The sequence below is a fragment of the Hippoglossus hippoglossus genome, chromosome 4, assembly GCF_009819705.1.
Source record: "Hippoglossus hippoglossus isolate fHipHip1 chromosome 4, fHipHip1.pri, whole genome shotgun sequence".
Classification (NCBI taxonomy): Eukaryota; Metazoa; Chordata; class Actinopteri; order Pleuronectiformes; family Pleuronectidae; genus Hippoglossus; species Hippoglossus hippoglossus.
The window spans coordinates 1,533,523-1,552,781 of record NC_047154.1 but is presented as its reverse complement, the minus strand read 5'-3'; the positions used below and the strand labels follow the sequence as shown (position 1 = coordinate 1,552,781).

The window sequence follows — 19,259 nt, the reverse complement described above, 5'->3', positions numbered from 1 at the left end:
AAACGGTCAAATGTATTTGGGTCGGCTGTGGCAGCTCGACAGCGTCCCAGCCAACATGACTCTCACTGGGTGTAGTAGTGCTCTTACAGTATGTAGAACAAGTGCAACATGAGAAGTTATGAAGCTGTGAATGCATCGTATCAAGTAAAGTGCTTGTATAGTGGCAGGAAAAGGCTGAAGAGACTGACAGGGTTCCAAAACAAGCTGAGCTGCTCAGGTTAAAGTCTCTGTTTGTTCTTCTTGACAGTGCTGTGGTCTTGTCCTCATGCTCCACTTCTTCTGTCTCCTATCTCCCTCCAGCCCCTTATCGCTCCTCCTGTTTGCCACTCTCTCTGCCTCCCACTGGCTCTCGTTAACCTGTCCATGTCTATATAACATGCCTGGCTGCAGTGGTCAGTGCTATCTCTCTCCTCTGCACGATGAAGGCATTAAATGTCCTGGTGCTGCTGGCCTCAGTGGTGCTGCTCTGCCGCGCTGCTCCAGTATTGGAGCTGTTGATGTGCAGTGAGGATCACAGTGCTGCGGCGGCACGTCTGGCAGTACATGACATCAACGAGCACCACAACCATGGCTACAAGTTCCGGCTCAGTGAGATCAAGGAGAACAAAACGGAAAAGGTATTGGAACCAGAAAAGGAGAACCGTTTTCTTTAGGTTTGACTTTGAGGTTGTGGTCCTGTGAAAATATTTATTATTTAGATTTAACAACAAATTTACTCTCACACCAGCTCAGACTGTATTGTTGTCCTTTTACTTCGACATTGTAGATTCTAATGTTAAATTTCTAAATAAGATGTGCAATTACTTATTAATTGTACACTGTAGCCCTACCTGCAGGAATGGAGTGAGTAGAAAATGTGTGGGAGCACATAAGGAGGTCTGGGGAAGAATGTGTTTTTGGACATTGAGATGTTATGTGTCTAATGCATATTTTAATGATTATATTCCATTGGCTATACATGACAAGCACAATGTCTGAGTGGCGAGAACATGAGACTGTTGGCAATTCTGTGGGGACATGAAAAGCTTCATTTACCTCAATAAGAGTGATTTCCTCTCTGTTGTTTCCAGGTTGAGGACGGATGTACCATTGAGTTACACTTGGACCTTCTGGAGTCAAAGTGTCACTCTATCAACCCCAAACACTTTGAGGACTGTGAGACCCGTCATGAAACTGAGCGTGTAAATGCGAAACCACTTTTTATTTAAACTAGTGCCCCTTTATGAACCTTATGCTATCATCTTTTATCCAGGATCTTGACTTTCTTCAAAAGACGCTTTAAGGTATCTACAGTTTACTGTCTCTGTTTCCCTGCAGGACGTGATGGCACACTGCACCGTCATGATGGCTGTAAAAGATGGCAATGCTAATGTCACCAGATATGACTGTGACACGCGACAAGGTGCGCTTCTCTTCTTAATTGTATCCGAACCCAGCACCAGATAGAACAGTTCTCCACTTTTAGTTTTTTTTGCATCAAGTGCCAGGTCCACTCCACTATGTTTTGATTCAAGTAGAATCAGAAAAAAAAAGTATCTACTTTTAAGCTCTGTACTGATTGTTCCCAGAAATGTTCTATTTACAAAGTGCTTTTCTAGTCTTGGTGACCACTCAAAGCGCGTTACAGTAGTTATTGCCATTCACCCTTTGACACACCCTCACTTTCTCTATGAAAAGGGTTATTTATTGTGTGAGTATATATAAAAACACATACACTTTCTCACTGTGAAACAAGGCTGTGCAGTTATCATCATATTTCACCTCACAAACAAGTGAGAAAGCCGGTTGATTCACAACAAGCATTCTGTGTGTGTGTGTGTGTATGTAGTGACAACCAACAAGGATATGCAGTTGTTGTGCCCTGACTGTCCCGTGCTGATCCCACTCCACAGCCCTGAGGGTCTCAAAGCTGTTGAAAAAGCTGTGCACGAAGAGAACGTTAACAGTGCCAACGAGCGCTTCTACATCCTGCAGGAAGTGGGACGGGTGTTGAGTGGGGTACAAAGAATTTACACACACACACACACACACACACACACACACACACACACACAACCTAGTCTAAACATAAGCACTACTTGCCAACCTTAATCAAACCCTGGCCACTGACCTGAAAATTTGCATTGACAAGTGCCATACCAAATTTGAGTATCACACAGCAGCACATCTGTATCCCATCCCTTTAAACCCTGCATGTTTCCCTGATTTACTCTGACCTCCTCCTCTCTCAGTACATGTCGTCGCAGGGGATGTACTACAGTTCTGAGTTCGTAATTGTGGAGACTCATTGCATAATGGGATCCAGAATTGCCATTGAAGCATGCGACCCCCTCTGCCCTGACCGAGCCGTAAGTACAACTCTTACACACAGAGGTTTTGGGAGGATGTACCGCCCCACACAGACAGTGCACTGAACTGATAAGAGAGCAGAATTCATGCAGACTTTAAACACAAGGCGGTCTCAAGCATTTTAGGTCATTGATGACATCACAGTTTATGTGAGGGCACAACTTTGCAACTGCTCATTCAAAACAATTTAATTGAAACATATATTTAAACATACATACAAGAACTGGCTGGGAACATATGAAAGGGAAAAAACGACATAAGCATGAATACAGTTTGTGATGAAAACGCTATGTCTGTATTTCTACATTATTTTCATATTTCTGTGTCCTTATGTTAATTGGGTGGGCGGCCTCAGTCTAAAACCTGATTGGTTAAAGTGGTGTGATCATGTCTATTTCTTCTGTCTCTGCTAAAACTGTAGAATCGCTCGATTGAAATCTGACAATTTAATAAAATATAACTCAAAATAGCAAGTCAGTATGAAAGTAAAGTAGCAAGTAGTAAAGAATGCAAACTGAGACACAAGTGTTTCTAATATTTTTACTCAGGGTTTGATTATTTCTGAAACTACAGATCACCTGGGATTATCACACAGAGGCACTAGAGTTTAGATGTCATGTAATTATTGTTTTTCTCTCATTGTTTTATTTTAGTTACTGTGAAGCACTTTGAAGACTTTGTGCTATTTGTATTAGTAGTAGGAACAGTATTAGCAGTAGTAGGAGTAGTAGTATGTGATGAATTGAATTATTGATGTATTGATATAGATTAGGTGTGAGGCTGTACAAGCATTGTTGCTTCTCCCTACTTATTTTCGGAAATCATTTGGTAATTTATGTTTCACATTGAAAGTGTTTATTTATTGTTGTTTTGTTCTTTTTCTATATATATTTTTTGAGTTTTTTTTTTGAATATCCATGTCCATGATCCCCACAGTGGTATGAAAGTCTTGAATGAGCGCTATAGGCAGTGCCTTGTATTCCAATATACAGTAGTAACAGTACGTCTTTGAGTTTGATGGTGAATATTTCGATCATTCTGTGTTTCAGTGTCCCATTCGTCTCATTGTCTCTCTCTCTTCCCTCTGAAGCGTCACGCTTTCTGCAGATCATCTTATTCAAATGGAGCTGGACTTCGGTCTGTTGACTGTGAATACTATCCCGCATTGGTGAGTCCATATTCTAAACATGAATGCTCCCCCAATCCTGTGGTGTGTCTTGTAAAACCCCATGATCAGATATCTGAGGTTATATATAGTTACACACTTCAACTCACTCATGTTTGTTCTCCTGAACAGAACACAACTGCTCTCGGCCCGGGTGAGACGGAGCCCCAGTGTAAATGCCCTCATCTTGCTGGCCAACCTTCCCCCACTGGTCATCATCCCTCAGCTGGCGGTAACGGACCCCCAGCCCCTGCTCATGATCATGGTCAGGGTCAGGGCCCTCCTTCCTTTGCTGGCAGTCAAGGACCCCCACCCCATGCTCATGATCATGGTCAGGGCCCTCCTTCCTTTGCTGGCAGTCAAGGACCCCCACCCCATGCTAAAGGCCCACCTAATGAAGAAAGAGGGCTCACCTTCTTCATCAGTCCCTGCAATGGAATCTTGGCCAACCCAGACCCAGTTCTCCACCCCATTTGTCCCAAGCCTTTACCTGAACCCCGCCAAATCCCAACACTTGAGAGGCCCTGAAACACAACACCAATATATGACAGTCACTGTTCAGAAGACTTCTCGAAGAGTCTCTAACGCATACAAGAATGGTTTGAGTCCTAACATCTTACAGAACATGTACAATAAAGTATAAAGGTCTGTCATTCGAACTTCTTCCAATGACCGGCTTCGTTTTGTAGAACACTACTCAGAATGTCTCAATTATTAACAGATATATACAGAGTGTGGGGTATGAATCAGGATACTATAGCCACCACATAGGCCTACATAACCAGATTACATAAATATATCTGTGGCATCATTTATTTTATTGAAAATTATGTAATTACAGGCAGGCAAAAGGGTCAGCAAATAAGAAATAGAAAACAAAGTTAATTCTTTAACATCCAACCTGGACTTATCCTGGTGGGCCCGATGGCCAGTCCCACTAAGGCCCAGAGGAGGGGAGGGCTGGCAAAGGACCACAGAGGGAATTTCTTTTTTTTTATCATAAGACGGACCACCTCAACTTTCTGGTAATATGCTGCATTCTATTTTTTGGACTATGAATTTTATATTTGGCTAGTTGTTACACATTGACCCCCTCCAATAGTTAATGACTTCCATTTTGCCACGTGTTTCACAAACAGGGTTTCCTGAGTTAACAAGTAGATTCCATGTCACAAGTGTTTTAGAGCTGCAATCAGAGCTCTTCTGTATAAGTTGTTATATTGCCAACACTTCTTTAAATGAAAGAGTAAGATGACACAGCAATGAGATGGTAAACATTGAACACCACCAATATTTCCACCTCACATATTTTTTAAATTTGATGAGGCTTAAAGAGAGACTACATCAATCAATGAAATTACTGTAAACAACAATGAGGATGGACATCTGTTTATTACACTTTATAACAGAAATACTACAGAAACAAATAAAATAAATACTTAAAGATGGCAAATAATGCAGTGTATGCGAAAGAAGACATTTGAAGACAAATACATTCTTCATGATAATTGGAATCTACCAGTCTTAACAGCATTTATCTGACCAACAAATGAGAAGACAGACATGTAGATCATTGGCAAATAAATTAAAACATCAACAACAGCCACCAAAAAACAAGTTTATGTAGCACAGCAGGTCAGTAAAAGTTCTGTAAACGAGCTGAAGACAAACAGTTATGGTTTTGCTTCCACCTTGAGTTGAAAGTCTTTCAGTCCTTGAATCTAGAAGTTCCTCCTTCAGGCAGAGAAGTAAGCAGAAGCTACAGGAGGCTTTGTTTGCTGAGTGAACTCTGAAAAGAAAAATTTAAAGAAATGGAGGATTCATTTCAATTATCTGATTAATTTCTTTTATTTCCATAAAACTTCCAAATTTGCATTATACTACAAACTAAAAGGCTAGGTGTGTTTGTGTCAATACTTCAAAGATGCATGCATGAGGTGCCAGGAGGTGGCTATGACAGCAGACTGCAGCTTCCAGGGTCTGTTCAGACCAGGAGGAAACAACTTGCCTTCACTTGAGGTCTGACAGTACGTTGTTAAATATTGTTTTAACTCTGTACAACCACTCAGCTTTCAAAGTTCGCTATCAAATGCATGAAGTCGTATGGAAAAAGCAAACTACACTGATCACTTGTGCCGGGGTCAGACTACACAATGTCAGCCAGATTACAGCTCAACCCAGAAAACATATGGCGTCGGGTAAGTTCAGAAATGATCAGTAAGCATCGGGAGCGTCAATCACCTCTGTGACCTTGACCAATAGGAGCACAGCTGACAGCGCACAGGCGGAAGATTTAAAACTGCACAGAGATGCTAACACAGTGAAGTGAAAGAAAAATGATGATGGAACTATGAAACCGAGGAGAGGTTTTATCATCGACACCACTTAGGACACCATGTTTGTTTAGATTTTTGTCAGTGGAAGTCTTTTCCACATATGTTGTAAAAGACAGCAAACTGTTACTGGGGAGCAATGTGCTTGTCTGTTATGTCACAGCGAGGATTAATAATTCAATAACCACCTGCCTGACACAGTGAGCATCTTGAACAGACTATACCTTGTACCAGCATCACTGGCCTCGAACTATCAATACTGACATTAGAAATCAGTCACCTGAAACCAGCATTTACTGTTTATGCTGAATATTCTGTAGCTTACAGTCAATGCAGTACTCTAATTCAATTCAATTTGTATAGCGCCAAATCATAATATACATTATCTCAAGGTACTTTACATAGAAGGTGAAGAGCTGATGAGTTTTACCTCTGTGAAGCAGATTAGACGACAGACCGTAGATTGGGATGCTGTCATCTCTCCTCTCAAAGTACTTCGAATCCAGACCTGGGTAGTCACCACTGAAGAGAAAAACATATGCGCTTTAGGAACACTAAGTCAGACTACCAGCCTTAACGCTTAAGAACTAAACAGTAGTGGCATTGCTAAGTCCTCTTTACACTGAAGGATTTTATTTCTTACATTGAGCCAACCTACACAGCCCGACCCACAAAAAAATACCATAATTCACAATCCAACTCTGATCGCCATTTTTGAGACAAACAAAAACTAAGGATACAACCAAGTGAAAAATGTCGGTGAACCCTATTATCAAAACCACAATTGAAAATTGATGAGCTAAGACAGGCCAGGTGAATTAGTAATTGTAGTCTGAATGCGAAAAGAGGTGTGTATTAGATGTTGGTTACTTTATGTTGCGGAAATGCAGATCACTCACAGTCAGAGAATCAGACGACCTGCAACCTCTGTGTGACAGAGACAATGCTTCTCTATCACATACCATTCATACACTGTCAGGGCAAGGGGCAACCTTCTTTTTAGTGGGCAACCCTCTTCATATCCTAAACCACAACCACCCCAATCTAATATATTGTATGCCATTCAACACAGAAGGCATTGCATGTTATTTAAAGCAGTCCTTTTCATTTTTTTGAGCCGTCTGATACTAGCCAAATATCTAAAAAGCTGACCTGATCGATACATAACTGGTCACACATCACCAGCTCTTGGTCTGAAAGATGAAACTCACATCTGTCTGCTGGCTGGCTGCACTGCTCGCTGTTCAGCAGGGGTGACATCCACCGGCATCCCAGGAGATACAGTCGGTTTGACCGTTTGAGGATAAAACTGAGCCTGAAAAAAATACAATGATGCCTTTAACTGGTTTCAGTGTTAAATTATACAAATACAAAACTTAATGCAAATATAAGACATCACTAATATATCAAAATTTACTTGAAAACAGCTGTATTTGATATGTGTTATTACATGATGATTGTATGCTTAAAACTGAGCAAGTGGAAGGGACAAAGCCAACAAAGAGTTTATCGGCCTGTGACACAGCTAGTACGTCCTACCCTTAGTCCAGTGGTTGTGGATAAAACTGAAGGATTCCCCACACATTCCGGAGGCTGTGGATTTCTGGACAGCTGCTTTTCATTCAGCTGCTTGTTCAGCCAATTTATAACTGTGGAAAAAGAGAAATGATACAGAGATGAGAGTGAAACAAAACTGACATGGCACCTTGAACCTCATTCTTTAACATTCTAATGTAATGATCGGAGTTTGTGATATACCCTCTTCAAACTGTCTCTTCGGTTTGGTGACAAGAAGACACCATTTTTTCTTATTTCTTTTGTCACAAACAAATTCAACCATTTCACCTATAAACCATGAATAAGTACAGCAGACTAAATCATTATTTTAGAGGCCAGAAAGAAGAAGTAAAACAGTAGAAAAAATACTTTTAATTAAAAAAGTAAAGTAAAAACATTTCTATCAATAGAGACCTGAAATAAAGATGGGATTTATATAAAACATTAGATAATCCAAATGTCCAAATGTAACATTAGGAATTGACAGTGTTTTCTTTTTTTATTTATTAAGTAGTAGTGTTGTCCTTGTGTTCACAAAAACATGAATATTGCTATTATTTTGCTTGTGTGGTTTCAGGCTATAATGCCTGATCGATTATCAGCCATACAATTTCAATTATATTTTAGACAGCGACACATTTGAGCTGTTTTGGCTCTGTGGCTTATTTTATTTAAAATGAAACAATGACAGCCTTGTTTTTTCCTGCTCATTTTATTTATATTCATCCCGAAATATCAGATATCATGACAAAAGTTTATCTTAAATTATATTTTCTAACTAAAACAACTCCTTCAGTGTTTACCTGAGAACACATTTATATTTAAGAGGAAGGATCAATGACAACTAATCAAAAAAAGTTTAAAAAACATTTCTGTCACTCTTTTGTCAGGACCCATTGCACCCCCTTATTAAACCGCAGGGTCCTTCCTGTATGTTTCCAGGTCAAAATCCTTCTTTTTACTTCAGATTTTCACTTTAATTTTGAAATTGTCATTTTTAATTATGTACTTTTGATAGTTGTTTTTAAACTTCTCTTAAATTTGAAGTCTTAATAATGCATTATTTTATTTGTACATTCTTTATATAATTCCTCTTTTTATTGACCATTAAAATATGATCTAATGAAATAGTGTTATAGTCCATACATACATTAATTTGGAAAATGCATTTATTAAGATCAGTTTTTATTATGTAAATAGATCTCAGTTTTTCCATGACACTATATAATCGCAATGTGATGGGAGAATGTCCCCATGAGCTGCTGAAGGTGGCTTACATATTATTCAGAATCATGAAGGAATTGTTTCTGGTAAGAGATTTTTCTGTTCATCTTCTGAGATGAGTCACAATGTTTTAGACTAATGGACACATCAGTGACACGTGTGGATGATTGTGTGATTTTTTTTTTTAAAGAAGTAAACTTGTGTCAAAATTGTCAGACAATTGTTATTCCAAGCAGAAGTTTGACTTATGTTGTAAAAAATGTTTTTAAATCCAGCGATTGTTGGGACACAAGCATCCTTACCATTCTCATTAGTTTTCAACACTTCTCTGCTTTCATTTAGCTTCTGTACTGTCATCTCCAACTGCTCCTTCAGTTTTGACACCTGTAAAATACATAGAATATTGTTATCAAATTCATTCAAATCAGTTTCATTTCTTTTAACTGGACTAGTTCTTCTATGTAGGAGGAGAACTTACAGTATAGTGATGAATTAATACAAAGATGGGAGTTACTAACAGAAGATTAATGTCTCTCTCTTGGTTTCTGATTTTCACAACACAGGACAGATGTGTAAGTAGGTTTGTTTTTCCTGCTACGGATTCAGTGTAACTTTAATTAGACTAGACTGTTCTTATTATGTAAAATATCTCTAGTGTTTTGCTTGAGTCACTGAGCCCCTCTCTCACTGACTATCTCAAAAACCCACAGACCCATGCGTCGTAGTTGGACTGGCCAGCAGGAGGAATGGAAGAAATACCACCACAGTGGTAAAAAAAAATCCAGAAAGTTTTCACGGTAGGCCCTCCCCTGTCCTGTTCTGTACAGTTGGCTCAGCCCCGAGACGCAAATGTTTGATTTTTGATACTAGGCAAAATAAATATAATCTGACTGTGACCTAACTCAATATCAACTAATGACTTAAAATTGTGACTAGTGAAAAATAAATGTTGGGTTGGAAGTTATCCAATAGCAATTAAAATTCCTTTTCATGATTTGAAGACATACCTGCTCGTCCTTGGTGATGACCTGCTGCTGAGCGCTCTGTAGATCTTTCTCCACTTTCTGAAGTTTCTCAGATGTGTCCTGCAGGACCTTCTCCTGTGACACGGTCACAGTGTTTTTGACTTTTATTTTTCCAACTAGGCCTCGAACCTCCCCCTGCAGCTTCTTAATGATACCATTCGCCTGGATAAAAATAATAAAATAAATAAAAGGTTGAACTGGACCATATTCAAACATTAGGCACAGTCCCATACTTAGTTGCCAGTTTAAAAGTTACATCATCAACAACTGTTTCTATTAATTTGTCAGGCACCTTTATATCAATGAAACTAGTTTAAAGGACAGAAACACCTCTCTAATGCAATTGAGTTGAGCAGCATTACAAATTACATCCCCCCTTTATGAAAAGTCTAAATCTGGTTCATGGATCATACAGGACACAGGAACACCTCAGAGTGTTGGTCTACGATTGTAATGTTTGTCATAAAGAGATAATAAATTATCCCATCATGTGTTCAGTTTTGGTGTTAAATTACACCAGCAGATGGACACGCTGCATGCAGCCTCACAAACCTTTATAAGCTCCTCAGATAGTGTTTTCAGCGTTGCTTCAAGTTTTTTCATCTGAAGCTCTTTACTTTCAGCATTTTCTTCTACTGATTCCTGAGAACAGAAACAGAAACAGGAAGAAATGGGGACTTCGTATGGGACTATTTTCAGCTGTGGATGAATTCATTTTAAGTACACTAATGATTTTGTGCAGTAGAAGGGCATTTGTGAGATTGATTCAAACTAAGCTACAGCATGTGTTCATGGTTATACAGTATGTCACTTAATGCAACAGTGCGGTTGATGCGCTTTTACTCGTTTTTGGACGATGGAGCTCTATGCCATAGAGGAATAAGATATACAATAATTGGCTTTGGATATATATTAGTAGCCAATATTTTATTGGTTGATAATGAGTTAATGTTATTGTTAATGGAATTTCAGTGCTTCTGAATGGGTATCTTTGCCTTGCCATCTTTCCCCTCTCTTCTCTCCTCTGCAGGCAGTGTCAATGCTCATTTAAATGAAGGCACAGACATGCATTATTATACTAATAGTGAACAGTTTTGAACAAGTTTAAAACAAACTAATTGGAGGCGACACGTATCTAAACTTTCAGACCTGGTATTAACGTATGCATGTGTCTTCAGACCTGGTATTAAAGTGTCTCAGGTGACGTGATAGTAGTAGGTTGTGTGTCTGCCATAGGATCAGGAAATATTATAAAGTATACAGTAAAGTGGGCCGGGAATGCATTTCTTACCTTCTGCTGCTGAGTGGCTTCCAGCACCTCTTTTGTGCGGCGCATCAGCTGATCCTTATCTTTGATTTCCTGGTCTAGAACAGCCACTCTCATCTGCAGCTGGTTCACTAAACGCTCTTTCTCATGGACCTCTGTATCCAAAGTGCTGTTCTCCCTCCTCAGCGACAGAACCTGCTGCTTTGAGCGCTGGCATTCCTACAGAGGTAACACACATAGGAGCAGGAACACAATCCCACAAGTCAAATAAACACTGCAACAGACATGGGGATGTCAAGAGAACTAATACTTTGCTATCCAGTCGATGCCAAAATTCTCCCTTTGCACATTTAATATATTTTCTCCATATATCAGCAACAGTGGACATGTTCATTCGAGGCTATATGAGATTATAGTCTAAGTTTCTCTATGTAAAATATTTTTCTGATAAGAGAATATTTAGATTTTGAACAAGAAAAAAAGAGGCACACATCTGAGTTGGAATTGGATTTTTTCTTTCTTGGTATAGGCATCTGATTTTAAAATGCACTATGGTGATAAATCGGCCAATCAGCCTTGGTGGAGGTATGTGCTTTCAGAGTGCCCTTCTAGTTGTTAATAATTTTAAATCCTTCGATAGTTGATAAAGGTGTTCCTCAAGGATCCATCTAAGGCCCATTACCCTTTACTCTCTTCATGAATATTTGTTTTCCAACTCAGTAGTGTAGCACCTATTTGAGGCATGTGATAGAAACTTGACGAATAAGGGACAGACTGCCCCTTACTGATAGGACCCAATTATGAAGCAGATGTGGGTGTCCACGGCATCGTTGGTAAAGAGTCCCCAGAATACAAATATCTCAGGATGAAAAGTCATCCCTCATATGGAGTCCTTGTTCACTTACCTCCTCTGCACCGACTAGTTTAATCTTCAGGTCTCTGATGGAAGACTCGTTCTTGTATTTCCTCTCTGTCAGCTCTCTGCAGGAGGCCTCTAGCTCTGTCACTCTGCTGTGAAGCTGCTGGCTACTCTTTTTGTGAGAGCTCTCCAAGTCCTGACGGAGCTGCTCAATCTGCTGCTGAAGCCTGCTTTGCAACTGAAAAATATCAAGAACAAATACCAAATAAATACAGTGTCTAAGAACCCTATAATCCACGTGTGTGCCATTGATCAGCTTGGTATATTCCACATAAATGGCTGCTTTCCGAAAAAACCTGCAAATGCAAACTAGTCAACATATTTACGGTGATAAAAAAAAGATTCAGTTAAATCCCTATATGATGTCTAACAGTGTACTTTTAGATTATCTCTGTTGTGGAGCAAGCCTCAGAAGAAAAAATAAAATAGGGATCTTACCTCTACAGCCTTCTCTCTCTCCAACTGTAACTCCTGAGAATGACGGCTGGATAGAGAGCTGCTCTGACATGTCCACTCTGAACGCAGTTTGTCCAACTCTTTAGTCTTCTCAGATAGAGTCTATGAGAGAAATTCAGACATGTTAGGATAGCTAGTGTTTGGTTTTTACCTTTTACCATGTTTCTAATTTATGAAAGTGAAACCTAAATGGCAGTGATGAAAGTACTGAAATTTGTGTCCAAACATGATTAGTAACCAAAGTAGCTAAAACTTGTTGGATGACTTTTGAACAGAAGAGCAGACTGATATGAAGTCAAAATCTAATACAGTCAACATCTCCTTGATTATTGCACCAAATCTAGAACTTTATATAAGCAAGTCACTGATTTGGATATCTCAGCTCATGAGTTAGAGTTACCATTGTAACAGTGCTACATTCAACAAAAGTATTTAAACACCACATTCAATGACAGCACACCTGTTGAGCATAACTCAGTTGTCTGGACAGATCGTCTTCAGTCTTCTTAAGCTTTGTCTCCAGGGCCTGCTTCTCTACCTGAAAGATTGGGGGTGACATGGCCTTATAAACATCACATGGGGGAAAAAAACATGCCCAAATTGTGTCTTGAATCTTTGTTCACATGTAACACTCTGTACAGGGGACTACGAAAACGTCAAAATGCCCGACAGTATTATGAGGATGAATTATGTTGAATGAGCAAACCTTCAGAGATGAGAGACACACTGCCAGATAGTCCTTAATCTCCTTGTCAGAACCTTGAACAAGGCGTAAAGACAAGTGATTCAGGTGTTTGAATGCATTTGTCTCAACAACACTGAAGTTAGCAGGGCCTTCAAGCATTGAAGACTGACATGACAAGTGCAGGAGAAACCTGTGGAAAAAGACAAACAATCATTAAGGGTCTGTTGTTGTTTTAGTGAAGTACATTATATTGAAAGGTGTCTAATATTTTTCCAACCACTAGATTAAATTTAAGATGAAGAACCATGTGCATGTCAAGTTCTCTTCAGCAACCAGTCACAAACCATTAATCAGAATCAGATTATCACAGTATTATTTGCAATTTAAAAAAAAGAAAATGTTGTGCACTATATGCAAATCAATGGAATTATTAGGACTGATACAAATCAATAATTTGAATCTAGATCTAAATTGATTTAGTTGAACAATGTAATACTGTGTGTCATTTGCATTTCACCGTACCTTGGATTCTCTGACTCTTGCTCAGAATAGCACAGGTTTAGCAGGTCAATAAACTTCTGAGGAAATGATGCAAAGTCGATCAGTAGCCCCTGCTGGACTTTCAGACTACTCCGACAATGACAAAGAAATAAATCATCAGTGAGCGTTGTTCACGACATCCTACATTCAAACACTGAGCTTATACAAGTAAATCTTTACCTTTGGAAATCTTCTTCTGATATAGAGAGGTTGAAGAGAAAATATGGATCCAGATCATCTGTTAGTCTTACGAGAAGATCCTAACAGAAACAAGAGTAACAGGTCAGTCACCAGGAAGACATCTCGTCTTCATTTAGATTATTTTCACAAAAATCCTACTCACCCGTTTGTGCACTGGACTTGTTGTCAACTGAAGATTGATGATGACACGAATATTTGATTTCCTGCAAAATTAAACGGTTAAACCTCTTAAAACAGTACGTATGGTACGTAGTCATTGCCACTACCATCAAACCCCCCATTGTAACTTTCATAACCTTGATTGTGCTATGGTGATTGATGGTACTGGCCAGTAAATAAATTAATAAATAAAATATCATTTATATAATGTGACATGGCAGAAAACAAAGAAATTATGGTTCTTCAAACAGCACCTACTGTACAAATAACTTTGAACTTGTCTGACAATAATTAATTCAAACATAGATGGGCAGTTTTGATAATAATTTGGCAGATTTTCTTTTCTCTATATTTCATTCAAACAAATGTGATATTCCTCTCCCACTACTGCAATCTGTTTTACATTATATAATTATGAATGGACATCACAAGATCAGACCAATTGACACAGGACTTTATACAACGAGTGCAACTCACTAACAATAATATAATTTGTCACGGTTTACGTTACAACTAAATTGATCTGTCACAACTGACAAACTGTCATCTCACATTTGTCAAACTTAAATGTTGCAAGATACATCCTGAATAGGGGAGTAACAATCAGTCCAAGACCCAAACCCATTTCGTTTAGGGCTCTATAGCCCTCGAAACAGAGATTTTTCACACTATCGCTTCAAACCAAGAGGTACTCAGAATGCCTGCGAATCACCGGCCAGGTGGGAGAGAGACCCAAAAATGTAGTATTTTCTCCATTAATAAGGATTTAAAAATACGATAATGATTGTTATATCTTAGTTTAATATCAATTCAATGTATTATGGCCTTTTTTTTTTTTTACAGCAACCTTAAAAATAAAAAAAGAGCGAGAGTATGCTAGCGACCTTTTTTGCATGATAATCCCGTACTTTCACATAATTTCATATCGCACCCCCTCTTTGAATATACACGATGCACTTGATTTAACCAGCGAGTTACTGAACTTAACTGCTCCTCTAATAACAAAGCATCCTGGCAGGGTTGTATACAGACCACTGCTAGTAGCCTGAAGCTGTGTACCTATGATTTATACATGAAATAGTGCTGAGCATCCAAGCTTTTCAATTTCCATTGGATGAATAGCAAATGTCATTGATTCACCTGCATTAGCATAGATGTAATTTGGATATAATAAGTTTGTCACTTTAGTAACTGCAAACAATAGCAGTGGTTATTTTAGATCTCAACAATATTAATACAATGACATCCCCAGCAAAACTGTCAGGTCTGTTTACATCAACTACTGATGACGTGACGGGTTTTCGTAACGAGTACTGATGTTGTAATGGCTTTTTTAAGTGGTGTCCAAATTCGTAGGGGAAGATTTCAACCACTACCCCTTGTTACTCTGTTTCAAGGTGCAAGATAACCCTCGAAAACAAGTGGTTGGGGTAGGGCAAAGGCGTGAAATGGGATTGGGCCCAAATCTACAGATTGGTTTAGACCTCGATTATTAAAGTGATAGTTCACCCAAAAAAGAAATTTCAATAAATTTCTACTTACCACTATGACGATTGAGGGATGGTTGAAGAGTTTGTGTCCACAAAACCTTTTCGCAGTTTCAGGGGTAAACAGCATTGCAGCCAAATCCAAAACAATCGAAGTAAACGTTGACCATTTCTTCAAGGCCCGACATTTATATTCAAATGAAGCCTAAATGCAGCTTCAAAGAAGGGTATCCGAGGACATTTAGGACACTTGGATGACACCACAGGAGCAGTATGGAGGCATTTTATGTTTGTTTCTGTTGTTACGTTTTGAAGAAGTGGTCATCATCGACTTCATTGTATTGGATTTGGCTCCAACGCTGTTTACCCCTGAAACTCAAATACTTCACCCACCCCTCGATCGGCATAGTGGTGAGTGGATAATGAGTGGATTCTTCATTTACTTGGTGAACTATCCCTTTATGCAAAGGTTAAGTTCATATATTGTCTTATTTGGTTTTGTCCGGTGTGTATATTACCCAATTTAATCTAGTCTCTGGGTTATTATCCATCCCAGCTAACTAAACGAGCACAACTTATTCTGAAGTTCAGATCATGAACTAACCAGAACAGTAACATGTCACACTGCTGTAAATATGACTTTGTTCCATTAGTAAAGTAAGGACAGCTCAGCAGGGACAACAGTGCATGTGTACCATGGTTCTTTGGTCCTTCATCGTGATACAAGATTATGGATGTTTATATTGTGGCTTCAATCTCAGGCTGTGGTCTATTTTGATTAGGAAGATTCCTAACTGAGTGAACAAGTGTATGGACAGTTTTTACATGATACAAATAAAAGTCACGTCTCTTAAATATATACCAAAAAAAAGGTAAAATGCACCATGTCTGGAAACTCTTCATACTTATGTCTGAAAGTTATTTACTCTTGCTCTTTCCTAAGTTCCTTATTTTGTATTCAAATATTATTTTAATGGCTCAACTATTCAAACTTCCAGGTTACTGTTAATTTAACATTTACAACCTATGTCCTATGAGTAACTGGTTAAATCATCTGTTCTCATGAGGTGTGATTATGTTTTCACAACTGCAGCACAACATTTCTCACTTTTATACAGTTTTAATACGTTGGTCGTTATCGTCATTGTCTTTCACAGGTGAAATATGTGTTAATTTATATTGTAAATATGACTTTTGTACCCATCTTCTGTTATTGATAAAGTGTGCCTAAAAGAGCCTGGTGGATATTCTCTTCTGCGTCACATCGCTCAGTGACACCATGACGTTGTCAGTCGGGATCAGTGAATAGTGGTTAGAAATGGACAACCGAAAATGAGTTCAAATAATCAACATGTTCGACGAGACTGCGGTGAACTGTCTGGTTAAATGTGGGAGAAGGACACTTGGAAAATAATGAGTTTTGTGGTGTCCATTGTTTCTACTGGCCTTTCCTGTCATTGTGTACATTAACATTCTGTCTCTGAATACAAACTGTTTGTTTCTCACATGAATACAGCAGAGAGGCAGTTGGACATCTCTCTGGGATATCTTACCTTTCCTCGCAGTCCCTGCACCTCACGTTCACCTGTAACACTTTGCTGAAGAGTTCCTCCATGTTGGTGTTATTAGACGAGTCTTTTCACTGGGGTGGTTCACAAACAGCGGTTAACGTTAAAGACACATTTAGGAAGCGAGGCAGCTCGAGCTTATGACAGGCGACTAAAGCTAACGTCCGGCAGCTAACGCTAATGACAGGCGGGTCAAGCTAAAAGGAGGCGGTGGTCTCCATCACATCGAGTCAGCAGGGCTTGATTGTTTTTCTCTTAGTTTGGATTTGGCGCCTTTCACCCGCCAAGTGAACCGCCCTGGAAACGGAACCTGAATTATCTTCTTCATCCGGACGATGACGATGAAAGTCAAAGCGTTCCACCGCCACCTAGTGACTGGGAGTATAGCATGTAAAAATGTGACACATTCAGGTCCCTAACACAAAAACACACGCGCACACACGCAAACAAACACGCACAAACACACACACACACACACACACACACACGCATAATTGATATGGAGATACAGAGGTGATTTCATGAAGACAGATGTGACAGAACAAGTCTAACTGGGTGGTTGTGTGAGTGTAAGAAATAATAGTTAATTGAACCTTTTTTTTAAATACTTAATTTGAGTGTGCAAGCCTGCATGCAGGCAGACATTTTGACTCAAATAATTTCCAACAATAAATCTAATACAAAAGAGCAACAACAATAAAACCTCCAAAGACATGAGCAGAGTGAGAAAATATTTTAATTTAAAGCATTTCTTCATTCTTATTGGCTCAACCAGACTGATCTCAGGCTTCTCAGTTCTGTTATGTTGGTGCTGCTGCTGGGATTGAAATATTCTCCTCATTCAACACAGTTAGTTAATATAATTCATAAATCAATTTTACATGGGAAACGTCTCTCAACAGCAGTGGACTCTTGAAGATTTAAACCCTTGGTTGACTGTTGTGCCAACCACCAAGCCAGCAACATCTATAAAAGGCTCATCTCAAGTTGACATGTTGAGAGATATACTATTATACGCATTTTACTGTATCAGCAGTAGTAGATAAGCATGATAATTTATATTGTTTGGTTACATTGAGTTTAAATCAAAGGCAACTGTGCAAAGACAAGAAAGGGAAACCTAAAGGAGGGTTAGGTCAGCAGTTTTCATGTCAGAAAAGAAGAACAACTGAAAGCATTGAGTGCATGAAGAAAATGAACTGAAAGGTTGTGTTTAAAAAGAGACACAGTTTAAAACTATGTGTTCATCCTTACTGACAAGGACACTGAACAGGAACTAGAAGAATCAAACTGAAATTTTCCATGAAATAAACTATTTGACTGACTTGCTCATGAGTGGTGGAAATTGAAGTCCAACACTTTAGGTCCCAACATGTATTCCATTTATGGAGATGAGAAAGAGGAAATTGAACTTTGATGCAATAATAAATAATAATTAAAATAATAATGAATGATTGAAGAACAAAGAGTTTAGAAAATGGGGGAAACCTAAACTTAAATGCTGCTCACTACACAGCTGTACAAGCCACCAAGCTGCACAGGGCTGGCTCTCCGGTGGACTGCAGGGGTTGCAGTCCCAGTTCTCTGCACTGACCTTGGGATGTTGCTTGTCTCCTTAATCTTTTTCTCTGTGACATCACTTGAAAACAGGGTCTTCATTCATTCATTCCGAATGTGTCCTTGGGCAAGACACTGAGCCCCAAATTGCCCCTAGGATGTACCAGGAGTGTGTGAGCACAAATGCATTTGTATGTGTGTGAATGGGTGAATTTGATCTCAATAAGTCCATGACACAAAATAGACAGAGGAGGACTAACCTATTCACATTTTGTGATAAATCTGCTGAGGCATCAAGATTAAGTGGCATCTAGTGGTGAAGTTGCATATTGCAACCAACTGAATACGCGCAATGATGCTTAGGTTTAGGTGATTATATATGAATGGAAAATCATTTAAAATATTATAGATCCTCCTAAACCCTACACACTGGACCTTCAACCCTTATCTAAAGTTTATTTATGATGTGTTTGAATCCTGATTCCACCCAAGGAAAGAGGGGCTACTCAGACGCTTGGCCTGACCTTGTATCTGTATATGCAGACTACAGTACATCGGCAGCTGGCTTGATAGAGTTTCAAACACAGAAAGCAAAATACAGGATCATTCGATTAGATGCTGTGGAGGCCAATCAAATACATACTAGAGCACGTAACTGGAGTATTACTTTATAACACTTCCCCATATTTCTCACTTTTAGATAAAATGATTGTCCCACTGCTAACTGGTCAGAGTTGTAAAGTTCTGTTTCATAGTATTACATACCA

General features: G+C 39.0%; 2 protein-coding genes across 3 annotated transcripts; one reads left to right on the top strand and one right to left on the bottom strand.

Annotated features, from left to right (window-relative positions):
• Positions 1-375: 375 nt before the first annotated feature.
• Positions 376-4,177, top strand: ahsg1 (alpha-2-HS-glycoprotein 1). The gene is made up of 7 exons (XM_034583350.1): positions 376-617; positions 1,071-1,181; positions 1,318-1,402; positions 1,829-1,998; positions 2,232-2,348; positions 3,440-3,517; positions 3,647-4,177. Exons 1-7 carry the CDS (start codon positions 420-422, stop codon positions 4,040-4,042), a joined length of 1,155 nt encoding a protein of 384 aa, XP_034439241.1. The 5' UTR covers positions 376-419; the 3' UTR covers positions 4,043-4,177.
• Positions 4,178-4,811: 634 nt separating this feature from the next.
• sass6 (SAS-6 centriolar assembly protein) lies at positions 4,812-17,370 on the bottom strand. Of its 2 annotated transcripts, XM_034583344.1 has the most exons (17): positions 16,921-17,370; positions 13,864-13,924; positions 13,701-13,780; positions 13,503-13,607; positions 13,002-13,170; positions 12,756-12,833; positions 12,278-12,397; positions 11,826-12,017; positions 10,945-11,139; positions 10,206-10,295; positions 9,636-9,815; positions 8,931-9,012; positions 7,387-7,496; positions 7,059-7,162; positions 6,718-6,774; positions 6,278-6,369; positions 4,812-5,303 (listed from the first exon to the last, which is right to left on the bottom strand). In XM_034583344.1, exons 1-17 carry the CDS (start codon positions 16,980-16,982, stop codon positions 5,251-5,253), a joined length of 1,830 nt encoding a protein of 609 aa, XP_034439235.1. In that variant the 5' UTR covers positions 16,983-17,370; the 3' UTR covers positions 4,812-5,250. The 2 variants fall into 2 exon arrangements, with proteins under 2 accessions (XP_034439235.1, XP_034439236.1); XM_034583345.1 differs by lacking the exon at positions 6,718-6,774 and having other exon boundaries at positions 16,921-17,368.
• Between the last annotated feature and the right edge of the window lie 1,889 nt (positions 17,371-19,259).